Here is an 18,196-nt window from a genome sequence, read left to right on the forward strand (position 1 = left end):
CAAAGAACAGTAAAATCCCTAACAATTCTTTCTCTGACCAGTCTGAGACAGTCTTGATTGCTTAATTATAAAAGGACAGGATTGATGAAAAGTTACAATATCAAAAGAAAATCAATTTACTTCTTTCTTATGCAAAATAACCTTTGCACTATTATCATAATATTTCCCTCCCCTTCTTGGACACAAAGACACTACAGCTCAATAACCCATTTAAATACTATTAAACATTGGATTTCGGTTGGAGTAAATTTTAGGGCAGCTTATCATTGTGTGGGATGGAGTATGGAAAGGGTCAACACATATTGAGCCCAGTTTGTGTAAAAAACATCTAATTCCTGACCTGGGCTCACAAGACATTTATTCTACAAAAGGAATGAACTCAATGATCTCTAAGGCAGCTTTCCAATGATAAAATCTATAGTTGTGATATCCATTCCTAACAAACAACTGAATTGTGTCAAAATAGGCTCGAAATCTGCCCATGTTATGTTTACACAGAACTGAAAATTTGGAACACTATTTTCCTCAGATTTGAAGTCATCAAGGATGAAAAAATTGGCTTAAAATATGTATAAAATAAAATGAATTCTTTTAAGCCAGCTTACTCAACAATTTCATTTGCGATTAATAACTACCATCAATTGAGGGCCAGCCCTGTAGCCTAGTGGTTAGGTTCACGTGCTCTGCTTCAGTGACCCAGGGTTTCGCTGGTTCAGATCCTGGGCGTAGACCTAGCACCATGCATCAAGCCATGCTGAGGCAGCATCCCACATGTCACAACTAGAAGGAACCACAACTAAAAATATACAACTATGTAGTGGGGGCCTTTGGGGAGAAGAAGGAAAAATAAAAACAATTAAAAAATCTTTTTAAAAAAACTACCATTAATCGAACATCTTCTATGTGAAATATTGCCATGACAATTTTTTTTTATCATATATTCATGACTCCCTCCACTCACAATCATCTACAGAGATTTGCTACAGGCAAAACGTAGGATAGTTGAGTTCCATGCAACTTGCAGGAAAAAAAAGAGAACCAAGTTTTCCATTCACTTCCAGACTGCTTAACAGTAAATAAACAATACCTTCTCCTTTATGCCTCAAATGTAGTCCAATATTGAATTACAGGCTGACATATGCATGAAGATCTGAAAAGCCGCAATCCAGGGGAAAAAACTAGGAGGTAAAGCAGGTTGACTAACAGCTACAGTTGACTGACAGGTATTGATTAAAATCTTGCATAAAATCTCCTTAGGGCATGCCAGAGACCCAGTGATAGACATTGGACTTATCACTTTAAAAGCTTACCAAACGCTAAATCAAATGTAGAACAAGAGCACCTTCGGACTAGTCTTAATCAAATTAGCCAGATAGGGCCAAGCAGAAAGGAGTGAAGCAGGAGGACGGTCACAGGGCATGAGGTCGACAGAAGAAAAGAAACAAGCATAAATTATTACTTCCTAGGAAAATGGAAATTACAGACTTTTGGTTAACTGAGGAACCATATGAGGCAATAATAACATTACTACCCCAAGGTAAATCCATCAACATCTAGTGTAGGGTTCAGGTCATATCCATTCTGCTACCTGTTTGTGTAAAGTGTTACACAGCCACACACATCAGTTTACACTCACTCATGTCATACTGTGACAACGGAATTGAGTAGTTATGACAGAAATCCTACAGCCCACAAAGCCTAAAATATTTATTATCCAGCCATTTATAGAAAAAGTTTGCCAACCCCTGATCTAGTGAGAGATCATATCAAGATGGGATTTGCTAATTGATATATTTTAGCTGGAAGGACAAAATAAATCATTCACCTCTACAGACTTCCAATCTTCTTTGAAAGAAATTTGCAGGCTAAATTAATCAAAATGTCAATGCCAATTTCTACTTGAACATGGTGGATGGGGCACATGCATTTTATCTCCCCAACATAAGTAATTATCAATTTTTAACTTCCAAAGTGAATTAGAAGGGCCTTCAATGAATGTGGGGTTTAACCTCATTTCTCTAAGTCAGAAAGTGAGAGTAAGAGGACAGGCCGCAGAAACAGGGCGGAAGAGGCTACCGCAAAGGGCAGTTACCTTCAAACTCTTTTCTGAGACTGGAGTTAACCTGCCAAGCAGAACTGCAACAAGGCTCTCAAATCAAAGACCAAATGCCAACTGAGAATGGGATTTAAAAGCGGCTGAAAAAAAGAATTAACCAAAGTCTGTAACCAAGAATCTCAAAACACCTCCTTACTCTTGGCATGACTTTTTGAATAAGCAGTGGAGTGTTAAAATGGAGTGTTAAAATATCTCTGATCGAGACCATTGCTTCTATTTGGTCTTCCTGCCTCCACTCTTACCCTCCTGTAAGTTTCCTCAAACTGTAGTCTCATTCTTTGAGTGGCTTAAAGGTTGTAATCACTTTATCACAGAGAAAGAAATGTGATCTATGCACACTTAACGGCTTTGCAATAAGCAATATTTTTAAACAATTTATTAGGAGAGAATTTACATTACAACATAATATACCCATTTTAACAGTACATTTTGATGACTTTTGACAAATACATATATTTTTTGATGAGTTTTGACAAATGTATATATATATATATATATCCATGTAACCAACACCAAAATTAAGATATTGAATATGTCATTACTCCCAAAAATTCCTTTGTGCCCCTTAACATTCAAGCTCTCCAACCCTTACAACCAGTGGTCTCTATCAGAGATTAGTTTTGTCTGTTCTAGAACAGCACTACTACTTTCCATCTGGCTTGATTCCCTCATTACAATGTTTCTGAGATTCACTCACGTTGCTGCATGTATCAGTACTTCATTCCTTTCTATGGCTGAGTATGTAATAGTACATTGTGTGTGTAAATATATGTGTGTGTGTGTACATATATACTCTACCTAGGAGTAGAACTGCTGAATCACTTGGTAAGTGTATGTTTAACATTATTAGAAACTACCGAACTTTTCTAAAGGAGTTGTACCACTTTATATTCCCACCAGCAGTGTTTGTGGTGCTAGTTGCTCCATAGCCTTGTCAGCAATTGGTGTGATTAGTCTTTTTTATTTGAGCCTTTCCAATGGGTATGCAATGGTATCTCATTGTGGTTTTAATTTTCACTTCTCTGATGACTAATGATGTTAGGCAGCTTTTACTATATATCTTATTGAAGCATCCATTCATATCTTTTGTCCATTGTACAGAGTTATTTTACTATTGAATTGTAAACATTTTTAATAAATTCCAGATACAATTCCTTGGTCAGATATATATGTATTGCAAATATTTTTTCCGAGAATGTTGTCTGCCTTTTCATTTTCTTAATGATGTCTTTCAAAGAGAAGTTTCAATTTTGATGAAGTCCAGTTTATCAATATTTCTTCTATGATAGGTGCTTTCTGTATCCCGCCTGAGAAACTTTATCTACCCCAGGTCCAAAAATTTTCTCCTAAGGTTTCTTCTAAAAGTTTTATGGGTCTTTGGGGCCGGCCCCGTGGCTGAGTGGTTAAGTTTGCGCGCTCTGCTCTGGTGGCCCAGGGTTTTCCTGGTTCGGATCCTGGGCGCGGACATGGCACCGTTCATCAAGCCATGCTGGGGCAGCATCCCACATGCCACAACTAGAAGGAACCACAACTAAAAAACATACAACTATGTACCGGGGGTGTTTGGGGAGAAAAAGGAAAAATAAAATCTTAAAAAAAAAAAAAAACTAATACAATGTTATACATCAATCATATTTCAACTAAAAAAAGGAAACAGAAATACAATTATAGACAGATTATTTAGAGATAACGTAATTTTTAAAAATCTAATTCAAACCAACAAGTACCACTAATGAATGTATTCATTCATACACTCAACAAATTATGCTCCATCTGCAGCAGAGAACACCACACAGAGCACACCCTTGATCAAGGCGCCTGACCATCCACATGCAGAAGAGGCAATGAGACCAGTAATTAAGATAATTAAATTTCTGTATCATAAAGGAGGGACATAAACTACTCTCAGGGGTTTAGGGAAGGAGGGACTGACATTTCATCTGAGTTCTAAGGGATAAACAGAAGTTCAGCGGTTATAGGGAGAGGTCTGGGTCCAGGCCCAAGGATTTATATAGCCAAAGGCCCAGAAGTAAAAGTGTGGCAAAGACGTTGAGTTTGAATTTCCTCCTGAGTGAAAAGAGGGCCAGGGTTTTAAGCTGGTGAATGACAGATCATGTTTACATCTAGAATAAAATAATCACCCCAGCTCCAGGGTATAAAATAGAATAAAAGCTGGCAAGAGTGTAGTTAATCCAGGAGAGAGATCATGGTAACACATACAAAAGTAGTGGTAGAAAAGCTAGAGAAAAGTGAAACCATTCAGAACTTTAGGTGGTAAAACCAGCAGGACATAGTGACTAACTGGATGTGGGGCCAAGGAAAGATATAAATCAGAGATGAAGACACCCTGACAACTCAAACTGCTGAGTGGTAAAATTATTCACTGAGGTTGAAAAACATGAAGGAAAGCAGGTATGGGGGAAGAAAATGCACTCAGGTTTAGATATATAGCACTTGATATGCCCGTGCAACAGCCAGGTGGAAGTGCCCTGTAAGATATGGGTCTGGTGCTCAGGAAAAGGCAGGAGGCCGGAGACGGAGTCTCAAGAAGGATTAATATACAGATGCCAACTGAAGTCATGGAAGTGGACACAATCAGTCAGCAGGTGAATGTAAAGTAACAAAAGAAAATCTCAGGACCCCAGATGTTTTGTAGAAATCGAAAATGTAAATATCATCAAATAATTTTAACGTTTATACACTATTCCCTTTTTGTTTACAATTAAATATGAAGCCAATTTCTCTACAGAACACTCTGTGCATCTCCTATCAGTCGATAACAAAGGGCTTGGCTTTCTTCATTATCACCACTTTGAGTACGATAATTCTAGAAACCAACTTATTAAATCACCCTCATAAGTGCTTACTAATGTGGGATTCATCAAAAATGATTCAAATCATTCTACAGCTAAGCATAAAATGTAAACCCAAAAATATGATTCACATTTTTAAAGAGGTCTATAATTATCAACATAAAATAGAGCCTCTCTCTGTTAATATAGTACTCTTTAAAAGAATATAAACTGCAATTTGATACAGTACCCAGCCGCTTATTTTGCTTAGCAATTAATCCAGTTATAAATGTAGATATTATGAATCAAATTAAATCTAGCAGAGGTGAAATGATAATTGGTAAACTTGCTTGAAATTGGTTAACTTGCTTTCAGTATTGCAAATTTTGAGGATGCTTTTTTATAAGAAAACTTAGCCTGCTCCTCTTCTTTGATCTCATAATCATCTGTGATGCTTTGATTATGCCAATATAGAAATAAGACTGGTTCCATATATAATCCCTCTATTATATTATATGATACCTCATAATAAGGCATATATAGAGGAATACACAGCACCTGACGACAAAATATATTGATCAGTATCAGAAACAGTACTGTACACAGCAGTAAATAGTACTGTACACAGGAGTAAATATATATATATATATATACACACACTATATGAAGCACAGACTAACGATTTGGTTTGTATCCTAAACTCAGACAACAAACACACAGACATTACCTCTGGAAAGCAGTACTAGGAATGGGGTAAGGAAGCTAGAGGAAAACCTTTACATTTTATTCTATATTGTTTTAATTTTTATAATGCAAATGTATCCTTGTATTGCTTATGTTTAAAATGAAATGTGAAAACCAATGGCACTGATACCATGCTTATGGGCACAAGGGACATTATACCCTATAATACCTCAACAGTCTCTCGCAGACAACAGATGCCACGGCCCCACATGTCAAATCTATGCTAGTGAACCAAAGATATATCCCCCTAGGCTAAACATATTATAGATTTTATGCTACAAATTACATCCTCGACTTCAATTTCCATTCCAAGTGCTTTTGCCTCCTGTTCATTACTGTTCATAGTTTGGTTTGTCAGTTTAATTTTGTCCTGCTTTGTAGGTATCCACAATAATTACAATGTTTAATGCTGTACCTTAAAGTTGAGCTAAACAGAGCAGTTTAAATGCATATGTTCTGGCCAATCTCTGACTCCCACCCCACCTTCACACACACACACACCCATCCTCCAAATACAAGCAAGCATATGCACTAGCTGGTGTTATATATGCTATCTTTCTCCTAACTGGCTATTTTCCCATTACCTTCTACAGTGTCTCTGATGATGGCATTTTACTGATGCTACAGTAAACAGCTAATGTATGTGGTAAAAATACATGCACTATCATGAATCAAAATGACAGACCCACCTACCAAACTCCCCCTATTCATTCTAATCCGATAATGGGTTTTCTTTTTCCTAGAGTGTACTACAAAATGAAGCAGCAGCATTGGGGAAAAAACAGGGGAAAATAAAAGTAAATGTTTGAATCACTGAGCATAGAAATTCATCTAGAACATTTGTGTCAAGAAATATGGTAATTGGCCGGTTCTATATGTAGTCTTCTTAACATGAAGTTCCCTGAAACATGTAGCTCAGTTTCACATGAATAAACTAGCTAAAAAACATCACCACAGAACAGTCTTTCTAAAATTTATATTATAGAAAAAGCATGTATTTGTTTTTATTTCTTGCTTTTTGTTATCATTATTGCTACTGATCTTACATAAATCTGGTATCTTTCAAACTCTAACAGAATTTTTGGTTTACAAAATGAGGTAAAAATAATTCAATTACTTTTCACATTCCTTATTTTTATTAGGAAAGCGGTATTTCTAAACTTCTATTTTTGTATTTTTTGTTTTGTGTTCCTAGAGGATAGAGTGTATCCGCATTAAAAATAAAATAAAACAAAAAGCCAGGAAAAAAGGGGAGAATACAATAGAAAATGGAAAACTACACCTACTAGAATGTTACAGCAAGAATAAAATTTAGAGTTAGAAGAGAAACTAAATGTCTGGATTCTGACTACCTAGGTTCATTTCCCAAACTCCAGACCCTACAAGCTGTTGGATGTTTGGCAGGTTGCTTGCCATTCTATCCCTCAGTTTCCTTATTAGTCAAATGAGCACAAAAACAATACCTAATCCTCTGAAGTTACTTATGAGAGTAAACAGAACAAAATAGTGCCTGGCACATACTCAACGTCTATTAAATATTAGCTCTTATTAGTAGTACAGATTAGGAAACTAAGGCCCAAAGAGTTTCTGGGATAATTTTACTAGCTAACGGCAGAAGTGTCGTTAGAACTTGGGTCCTGTGACTTTTTTGTATGTTTTGCTTTCTATTCTGTTAAGATGACTCTATTGATAGTTTGGAGAAATTACTTTCAAAGGAAAAAGTAAGATAGCAGAAAATCCCTCAGATAAGCATGGCCTACATTTAAAAGAAGAAAAGGAGGAACCCTGGGTGTATGCACACACATGCATACACACAGACCCCAAAATAAGAAACAAGAAGGATGAGTGGTACTTGGGGGGCAAATGAAACCGACACACCACCTCCAATTAGACTTTTATTATGACACAATTCATTAGAGCATAATTACATTTCTTATTAAATGATTAATCAGAAGGTTAGAAGAAAGGTCATGTTGAATGTTAATTATGCATCCTTTAAATAATTTCAAAAATTCTCATAGACTGTTGGTTGTTGTAAATTAACTCAAACTCTTGGAAGGCAATTTGGCATTATCTTTAAGAATTTAAAATGCAAATACTCTTTTACCGATTGATACAACTGGGAAGAATTTATCCTACAATTAATTTGCAGAAGTATGCAAAAATGCGCACAAAAGGATGCTTGGTACATTACTGGCAATACCAAATATTGGAAAAAATTTAAGCATTCATTAATGGGGAATTTATGATTGTGGTGCATTCATAAAATGAAATAAATGGGATAATATAAAAAGTTCCTATAGATAGATTATCAAATGAAAAAGAAAATCAAGGTGCACAAGAATATGTACCATAATAACCTACATCTGTTTTTCTAAACAAAGGATATACATATATGAATGTATTCACACAAGAAAATGCTGGAAAGACACAGAAGAAACTTAACAGTGGTTATCTCCGGGAAATGGGACTGAGGTTAGGAAGACAAAAAGATGGGAGAGGAGTAAATGTTTACTTTTCTTTCATGATATATATAAATTTTATATATAGTATATACATAATTTTTTACCATATACATATATTAATTTTTTAATTGAAGAAAAATAACAAGTTAAAATAAATCAAAGACTGTGAAGAAACAGAAATAGGCCAACAGGCATAACGGAGGACAAATTTAAGAGTAGAGAACTTGAAGGTTTCGCTTATGCACAGCTAAACACTCTTACCTGACACTTAGCACTACAGTATTTGGCAACTCGGCACTGAGAACATCGCATCAGCTTTTCCTTCCTGTTATAAAAATAAATTTCACATTAGGAAATTAGTGAGAACCATACACGTGATTGAAGAAAGACAACAAATCAACATACTGACGCAAATAATTTCTGCTCACTCCATCTTTATGGTCCCTTAAGATTTAGATTTCACACTGATGAATATCTTCTTTCACCTTCAACGTGAGACATGTACGTAATAACTAATGTTCTTTATTTTTAATTGTGGTAAAATATACATAACATAAAATTCACCACTTTAACCATTAAGTGTATAGTTCGGTGGCATTAAGTACACTCACATTGTTGTGCAACCATCACCAATGTTCTTTTTACCATAAATTCAATTAAAATAGAGATTCCTACCTAGACAAAAAGTTTCACTTTGTAAGATTTTAATCTCTTCAAATGACATTCAGAATCCAGTCCACCAACTAGGTGAAACTATACTATATCCTTCCAATACAAAAATTTTATAAATCTTAACTTACATAGTTTAATTATGAATAGACACCTTCTTGGAAATGATTTTAAGATTCCATTAAATTCAATTACTACTTTAGACATGCTAAATTGAGATGCTCCAGAATTATGTCTCTCTAAATCACATGAGTAAGAAAAGATGCAAAATGAACAAAAACTTGAATTACAAAATAAAAATAATAAATATGATGATAAAATTAACAATGACAACAGACAGGACTACAGATACTTTAAAGATGTCCAAGAGCATTAGAAATCAAACTATAATTCTAACCCTATGACGTAATAAGAACAAATGTGTCTAAGCACTTCTGATGTGCCAGGTTCTGTTCCAAGTTCTTCACATCTATTGACTCACACTTAACTTCAAACAGTCCTGTAAGTAAGCAGTCTGATTATGCCCACTTTTGAGATACTTCAATACATTTTCAAGAGATTACAAAGTAGATTGAGTAGAGCAAACTAAGAAAACACACCATAACGTACACGTAGCAGGTGAGATCGAAAGGGTAAGAACAGAATCCCATAGAGAATCAGAACTTGAATACACTAGATACCTCACCCCTGGAAGACAAGAGGTGAGATATGAGACATAAAACACAGGGAGAGGTTAAAGGTCTAAATAAAGAAAAGTCAAAACGCTTCCCACCCACGAGTATAGAACTGTAGCTGCCAGATATCAACATCCCAGACAACAACCCAAACCCAAGCAACCTGGCCCTAAAGTTCTCACTTTTAATCATCATGCTATACGACCACTCTTGGATAAAACTGGAGAAAAACAAAATCCATCCGCAGGCTATTTATGAGACACACTTCAAATAAAAAGACATACAAAGGTGGGATGAAAAGAATATGCCAGGCACATATTAACTAGAAAAAAGCCTGTGTTAACTATATCAATATCAGAAAAAAAAGAGACTTTAGGGTTAAAAATATTATTAGAGATTTAAAAAGGTCAATATGCAATGACAAAAGACTCTAATCACCAGGCGTTAGGTACCTAAGAACAAATGTACCCAGTCTCAAAATATATGAAGTGCAAACAACAGATCCAGAAGGAAGAAAATGAACAATATATGATAAGTTAATACATATAAGGCCCTTAAAACAGTGCCTAGAATATAGTAAGTACCATATAAGTGTTAGTTATGACTATGAAAACATATAGTCTTTTCCAGGAATTCATAGATCAAGCAGATAAAGCTTCAGGAGCTCTATAATTCACTTGATTCATACAATACACAGACCCTTGCACCTGGTATATGAATATGTATTCACATATTCTTTTCAAGCACCTACTAGCCATTTACAAAAAGTGGCCACGGCCTAGGCCACAAAGCAAATCTCAAAAATACCAAAAAATCAATATCACCTGAATCATTTTCTCTATCCATGAGGGAATTAAATTAGAACTCAGTAACAAAAAGAAACCCAGTAAAATCTCATGCGTATGGAAATTTAAAAGCATATTTCTATATAATTCAAGGAACAAAGAATCACAATGAAAATTAGAAAACAGATTAAATAATGAAAAGCTATATAGAAACTTATAAGATAAATCAAAGGTAATACAAGGACATTTATAGTTTTAAATGTTTATGTTAAAAGAAGAATAACTGGTGCCGGCCAGTGGCATAGCGGTTAACTTCGCACGCTTGGCTTCGGCAGCTCAGGGTTTGCGGGTTCCAATCCTGGACACAGACCTACATACCACTCATCAAGCCATGCTGTGATGGCATCCCACATACAAAATAGAGGAAGACAGGCACAGATGTTAGCTCAGGGCCAATCTTCCTCACCAAGAAACAAAAGAAGAAAAACTGAAAATAAATGAGTTAAACATGCAAATCAAGAATTTACATTTAAAAATAATGGAAAACATAAGGTAAGAAAATATAACAGTAAGACAAATATACAAAATGAAATAAAACACAGAGGAAAAACAAAGCCAGAAAGACTAATTAATTACATCAACAAACTTACAAGATTATTTAAGAAAAGAGAAAAGTCACAAATACTAGGAAGAAAATGGATTCAGTAGAGAGTTAAAAACAAACAAGAGAATTCTGGAGAAATGACAGCCGTAATATAATTTTTTTTTTTTTTAAAGATTGGCACCTGAGCTAACAACTCTTGCCAATTTTTTTGTTGTTGTTGTTTTTTTCTCCCCAAACTCCCCCAATACATAGTTGTACACTCTGGCTGTGGGTCCTTCTACTTGTGGCATGTGGGATGCCACCTCAGTGTGGCCCAACGAGCGGTGTCATCTCTGTGCCCAGGATCCGAACCAGCAAAACCCCAGGCTGCCAAAGTGGAGCAAGTGAACTTAACCACTCGGCCATGGGGCCAGACCTTGCAGTAATATAATTTTTAATCTCCTAACTCTCCCCATAAAAAATGACAGAGCAAATAGAATAGCAAAACCTAACCATCCCTCCCCATCCTGGAAAACATCTACAGCAAACCCAAAAATATGGGTGAGCAGAAAAAAATACTAACAGCTCCAAGACTTGAGTTAAATCAGCATCTTTGTGGGAAAAAAACAAGAAGGCACCTGGGCTTCCAGTGGACCTGAAAAGAAAAGCAGCCCCAAACTTCCAAAAGACACCCTGTGGAAAGCGTGGCAAGCCAATCTGAGAACTGCTGCCAAAACTGGGAGAAGATCTTCCTGCAGGAACCCTCCTGAGGAGGAACTCACCGTGGCTCGCCTAAATCCTGCCTTCCTCAGCCCGTCTCATTTTCCTTCATTTCCCTTTTTCTTGTCTAACTTATTGAGAAGCAATTTCTGTTGCTTGCAAATAAAGATTCCCAACTATATCAATGGTTTGCTCATGATTTTAAAAAATAATTAGCAAAATCAAGGTACCTAAGAAGATCAGTGACGCACGCTAGCAAGTACTAAAATTTTGTCTTCTCACACCCATAGCTATCAACCATAGGCTTTAGTGAATCTTAACATAGAATTTTGGCAGAGTAAACAGCAAGATGATTCAAAATACTTGAATAATTTAGTTGCCACTTGATGTGTGAAAGAAATTCCTTAACATGAGTTATTTAAATGTTTGGGGTTATTTTTACATATCAAATAACTAAACAAATAAATTTAAGTTCTTAAGTTTCAAAAAAAGGTCAACTGAATCCAAGAGAAAGGCTGTGTGTCCTTGATTAGACCAACCACTGAGCCTTTGAAAGGTTACTGCTTTCCTCTTTGGGTAAGGTTCAGCATCCTGGTAAGGTTTCCCTGCAGAGAAAAAACTTGGCCAGCAGTGAGAGAGGAAAGTAAGTAGAAGAAACACATGCACCAGACGGCTCATGAAACATTCTTCTTTTTCTCTTTAAAAAAAAAAAAAAAAAGCACATTTCCAATTGAAAGTTAAACCTGCATTTTTCTTTAAAAAAAAAAAAGAGCAATCAGAAATGTATATGTCAAATAAAAAACAAAACTAATTAGTAATCTTACAGAAAAAGGACTACTTATTTTAAATAGCTCTGTAACCAAGAGCCTTCTAGGACGAGTTCAACTGATCCAATCTCATCAACGGAGTAAGTAAGAGTGGTTTTTCAGGAAGTTGAGACCTCTTGTCCAGTTCAGGCCAGTTGCGACCACCAATCCATTGTAGGGGAGGAAGACATTTCCTCTTACCAAATGGGGGTTCGTCTGGCCGGAGAACGAATTAAATTCACATGAGACAGAATAGCAAGAGAAAATTAAACAAAGCTTTATGAGGAACCGAAGAAGTGGGGTGCACAGAGTGGTTATATACCCCCAAACAGGGTGTTTCAGATGTGATTGAAATGTCCCTCCCACAATAGTCACAAGATTGCCCTGTCAGCACAGTGCTTGATGGACACAGCAGGTAATGGTCTGCTATCTCGGTGGGTGCAGCAGGAGGCAAGTCTATGTCTGGAGCTGGGCGGCCACAGGTGAGCGCAGCAATCAGTTCCTAGCCTAAGGATAGATGCTTAATCCTTAAAGAAATGCCAGCGTTGGGAGGGGGAGGGAAGTTAGTTACAGGAGGTTACCAGACAAGCACAATAAAATGCAGATTTTAAGTCCTTGCCTTTGGTATTGATTAAGAGTTTTTAGAGAGAAGGTCATCTCCTTTCTTCTTCTTGGTACAGAGAGGGAGGCACCTTTACAGATAGAGATTTACCTTACAAATGTAAATATGTCCTAAGGAAGGGCAAGTTCCATTCCTCAGAGCCTCCTTCCCTGTCCCAGTTTATCAAAAGCAATCAGCCTCAAATAATCCTGATGCCAAAGAGACATATCTTGGGGTGGCCAATTTCAGGTCCTCACACCATCAACTGGGCCAGCGCAAATGCCCAATAAGTGACCTTTTTGACATCATATTAGAGTACATACAAACTCTAATATGCTATCCAACACAGTGTCAAATCAGAGAAAATTCTCAGGTTACTCACTGTGCCAGATACAGTGGTTCATGGAGCATAACAAGTGAAGTTTTCTCTTCCAAGTAAAACCTGGGCCATAATTAGTTTCTCCAACAGCGTAGGCAACCAAAATGTGGAAAAGAAACAATGGAGCAAAATTAATCGATCTTCCGGTGTACAAATTAAAAAGTTATATGTGGATATAAGAGAAACCACTGTCTCTAAGAAATCAAAGAGGAAAGGGGATTAACCGGACCCCGCAAATCCCAACAATTAGAGTGCTATTTAAGGGAACATCTCTCTGTCCTTCCTGGTTATCAGCGGAAAAAAGCAACCTACTGTTTAGAAACTCTGATCTAAAGTAAGGCCAGTTGCCAGGCAGAGGCGACGAAGTTTCCTGGACAGGATACAGACAAAAAAATTCTAGTGACTCTCAAATTTCTCCCAGCCCTGGCATCTGCAGAAACCATTTTAAACTTCCTATAGAGAAAAAAATGCATCTACAACACATTCACATACAGTATCCTTATTATACAGGGCTCTTTCCTAGCAATGTGTCTTGACCCCCTAGAAGTCTCCCAGTGTGCCTAGCAGTTGAATCTCTCCTTCAACAGCCATCTCACCATGGAAGGTAACTGGCTCACTGATGACCAACGAGGCCAACACAAAGGCTAAGATACCACAGGGGAGCCTGGTGATCCTCTTGTCCTCTGAAGCACACACACCTGGATGGAGCATTGCCTATATACAATCAGGAAAAAAACCCAGAGTCCAGGGTGTGTCTTTGCAGCCTCTTTATTCAAACTGAAGATCCCTGCTCAGCAATCTTTTGCACACTTCTCAAGGACCAAAATTTCGTTTGTGGCTCATCATTGTGACCATTGGGAAAAAATCCAAGCTGAGAAAGAGGCCAGAGTACACTTGGTAGAGCCTGTACCACTTACCACTGCTAAAGAGTACTGACTTACAGGGTGTCTGATTTAGTACCCCATGCCTTTATTCAAGTTCTAAGGAAGAGTCTCTGAAAAGAATTCCCATAAAAATATTTTTTTCATACAATTAAGATATGCTCTATGGAGTATGAGGAATACCAAATATCATGATGGGCAAGCTCTTGTGAATAAAGAGCTCCATTTTTCTAAATGGAAAAAGCCAAAATAACTAAGTAAATGAAGTCTAAATATAATTTTTAAACAAAGAGACCACAGAAATAACATTTCTTTAAAGAATCTTTATGTTTATAAATATCTTTGAAATATCAGGCTCCTGATCCATTAGAAATGTTAATGCCATGAAACTAAGTGCTTGACTGTTTCTCCCTGGAAATTTCTACAGCAAATGAAATTCTACACTATGAAAAAGAGATTATCCCAAATATAATCACGGTATTCTATCCAAGGGTACTGTAATTAGTTTTACGCTGACCAAATAAAATACACTGGAAAATGCTAAACACAAAGAACTCCCTTTGGCATAAATATTCATAATAATAGAGTAAAGAGATCTTCCATTTTTCTTTCAAAATGGTAATTATGTTGGTATGGGCCCAAAGGCCTTTTGTTAAATTAAAGAGATTCATGTCCACCATCCACCTAACTATCAAATGGTTTTTTGGGTTGTTTTTTAAAGATTTTGTTTTTCCTTTTTCTCCCCCAAACCCCTAGGTACATAGTTGTATATTTTTTTTAGTTGTGGGTCCTTCTGGTTATGGCATGTGGGATGCCGCCTCAGCATGGCTTGATGAGCAGTGCCATGTCTGTGTCCAGGATCCAAAGTGGTGAAACCCTGGGCCGCTGAAGCGAAGCACTTGAACTTAACCACTCGGCCACAGGACCAGCCCCCCAAATGGTTTTTAATATAAAGCAGCAGATGTAGTCAAAATAATACAGATTCATAACACAGAAAAGTAGAATTGGTTTGGATTCATTTTTCTATGTTCCCTATCACTTTATTTCACATTTCTAACATTTAAACTACAAAGCAGAAAAATGTAACGGTTAATATTTCAGGGAAAATGAATCTATGACTCACAAACACTATATCTTCCTGGGAGAAACACAATCAATTTAAATCCACATTAGCACTTAGAGAAAAAGCACAGCCAAGTATTTGAGCCAACTTAGTAAGAGAGGCAGGCCATCTTACTTCACTACTTCCCTTTCCACTGTCCTCAGTCTCCTAAAAAATGCTAGTGTCTCTTGGAAACAGTGCTACCAGATGAACACAAACTCCAGGTGTCGATTAGACAAGTGTTCATTAATTGGCCATCATGTGGACATCACCAGGCAAGGTCCTGGATGGATGACTGTGGAGAAGGCACTAGAGTCACTGCTTCTAGCAGCTCACAGTAAAGGACAGATCAACACATGCCACTTGCAGAACAAGCTGCAATACAAAACCGCGTTTTGAGAAGTGACACAGACTATAGGACCCAAGTTCAGACAAAGGAAAAGTCACTAATAGATAAAGAGTGAATAGAAGAGGATAGTAGGGCTGTTCTAGGGAAAAAGGAAGACCTCATACTTAGGAGGGACAATGTTTAAGCAGTTTAGAGCTCAAAATCTACAGTCTAAGTGCTATGGTCTGAATGTTTATGTCCCCCCCCAAATTTTTATGTTGAAATCCTAGCTCCTAAAGGTGATAGTATTAGGAAGCGGGGCCTTTGGGATGTGCTTAAGTCATGAGGGTGGAACATTAATGAATGGGATTAGTGTTCTTATAAAAGAGACCCCTTACCCCTTCTACCACACTAGGATACACTGAGAAGGGGGCAGCTATGAGTCAGGAAGAGGGCTCTGACCAGAATACGACCACGCTGGCACCTTGATCTTCTACTTTTCAGCTTCCAGAACTGTGAGAAATAAACTGTTGTTTATAAACTACCCAGCCTGTGACATTCTGTTATAGCAGCCTGGACAGACTGAGACAACAGGCCCACTGCCTACTAATTATAACCTTGTAACCTCTCTTAGCCTCAATTTCCTCCTCTGTAAAGTGGGAATAAGTGACTGTTGGGTGGACGATATGAGATAATCTATATAAAGTGCCTGTGAGCACAGTGCCAAACAAAGAACCCACACAGAGTTAAAACTGAGGCTGCTGAGTAGATTTTCAAAGTGCTAAAGGTAATTTTGTCTCTTCCTACGCCATATCTGAAAAGAGATTCTTGTATACCTCTTCCATGGTTGCCAAAAAGGCAAAATCCACATATGCCACAAATCTGGTCATCTCCATGCAGGTACACAGACAATTCACTAATACCATTTTTTGAAACCCACATGTACCCATAATAGTTGGCTCTAATTTCAAATTTTCATTACCATCATAAGAGTTTCACTGTTAAATCTACATTCACTGAAGTTTCTTTTAGTATTATTTTTAGTTTGATCAGAAAAATTCACTTCTGCAATTATGCAGAAGAATTATGCAAGGTAATGTCTATTACAAGTTAAGGAGAAAATTCAGATTTTTACAAGAGCATAGATCTAAACTTCTTCATTATATAATTCTTCTCTATAAAATTGGACACTGTGTGCTGTAGGTCACTCTAGCAGCTAATAATTGAAAACTGGTGACTTCCCGGTGTTTTTCAGGCAGAACACATACGAGTAGCCTGAAGAAAGCTGTGATCAAAATGAACTGCTGAAGAGGGATTTGTTCAAGCCACAATATCTGTGTTTCTAAATAGGAAACCTCTTCAACCTGGTCCAGTAATACAACTTTGATAAGTCCAAGAGATGTATTTAATTTCTCTAAGTCTTCTTGAAATCTAAAATATGAGGAAGAAGAAAAAATCTGATTTCATTCAAAGACTGAAATCAGATACTCTTTAAATACATAAGTATTGCTTATTTACATATAAATATCACACAGCAGATATATAAAAATAAAAGTACTACGGGAAAAATTTCAAAGAAGGTATAAGAATGTTTGATCAACATTTTCATCAATATACTATGACCTAAGCCTTCAAAATGGCAAAAGATGTCCACCTTGATTTCAGTTTCAGGAAATACTTTGTATGGGTGAATTATCTATCATGCTTCTTCTAGTTAGTCCTCTAGTTAGAAAATGAAATTTATCAGCACCATATTTCTACCTTGGCTTTAAAAGTGAGAAAAGCAAAAGCCAAATACACTATCTAATTACATTAATCTGTTCATTTCAGAGGCCTGGAAGCATCTTTCCCTTCTGCCTGTTTTAAAAATTTGCTCCTCTACGTTATAATTAAGCATATTACTTTAACTTTTACCTATAAATTGCTTCAAGTTCTCTTGGAAGTAAGCCATAATGAAATCTCAAATAACTCAATTTTGGAGAATAAAATATAACTTTAAGTTGATAAAGAAAGTGTTCTGTGCTGACCTAGTCCTAAAGAAATCTCAAAAGAAGAGGCCTTAGGAGACAGAATTAAATGTTTCACCTGCCAATGTATTATAATTAATTATAAATTCTTATTGGTTTTTATAGAGAGAATGATCTTCAGCTGACAGCCATTGAGAGTTAACAGGTTAGCGCAAGAGTTTTCATGTCTGTCTGCTCCTCCTATAGCAAGCAGGTGGTATGGCCAATAGAAAGCTCTCCCACAGCACCAAAATATTGCCCTCACATATTCTATTTACCAAACACCCATCTGAGTTTGAGAATATCTTGTGATAAAATGGAGACATCCCCCAAAAAGGCTTATGACTACAAGTGATTTGCAATTTAGTGTGAATTACTTTAATCAGATAACCATATTGCTTTTCTTCAAACACATAGTTGAGATTTTAGGAACAGAAATTTTGCTTAGAGTAGGTATAGAAAGGACAGATAACTACCAGAGCGTTGTATATTTAAAAGGCCTAGGGACAAAATGGAGGAGAAACTAAGACAATGCGCCAAAATGG

The 18,196-nt window shown here is 36.7% G+C and overlaps 1 protein-coding gene across 2 annotated transcripts in view; it reads right to left on the reverse strand.

The window, feature by feature from the left end:
• The window catches only part of SMYD3 (SET and MYND domain containing 3), a 663,517-nt gene that overhangs the window by 492,586 nt on the left and 152,735 nt on the right, over window positions 1-18,196 (reverse strand). For both annotated transcript variants that reach the window (XM_046678091.1, XM_046678090.1), the window contains exon 2: window positions 8,379-8,442. In XM_046678091.1, coding sequence (XP_046534047.1) covers window positions 8,379-8,442 — 64 coding nt within the window. The remainder of the gene's footprint in view (window positions 1-8,378; window positions 8,443-18,196) is intronic.

Source organism: Equus quagga, chromosome 12 (assembly GCF_021613505.1).
Source record: "Equus quagga isolate Etosha38 chromosome 12, UCLA_HA_Equagga_1.0, whole genome shotgun sequence".
Taxonomy (NCBI): Eukaryota; Metazoa; Chordata; class Mammalia; order Perissodactyla; family Equidae; genus Equus; species Equus quagga.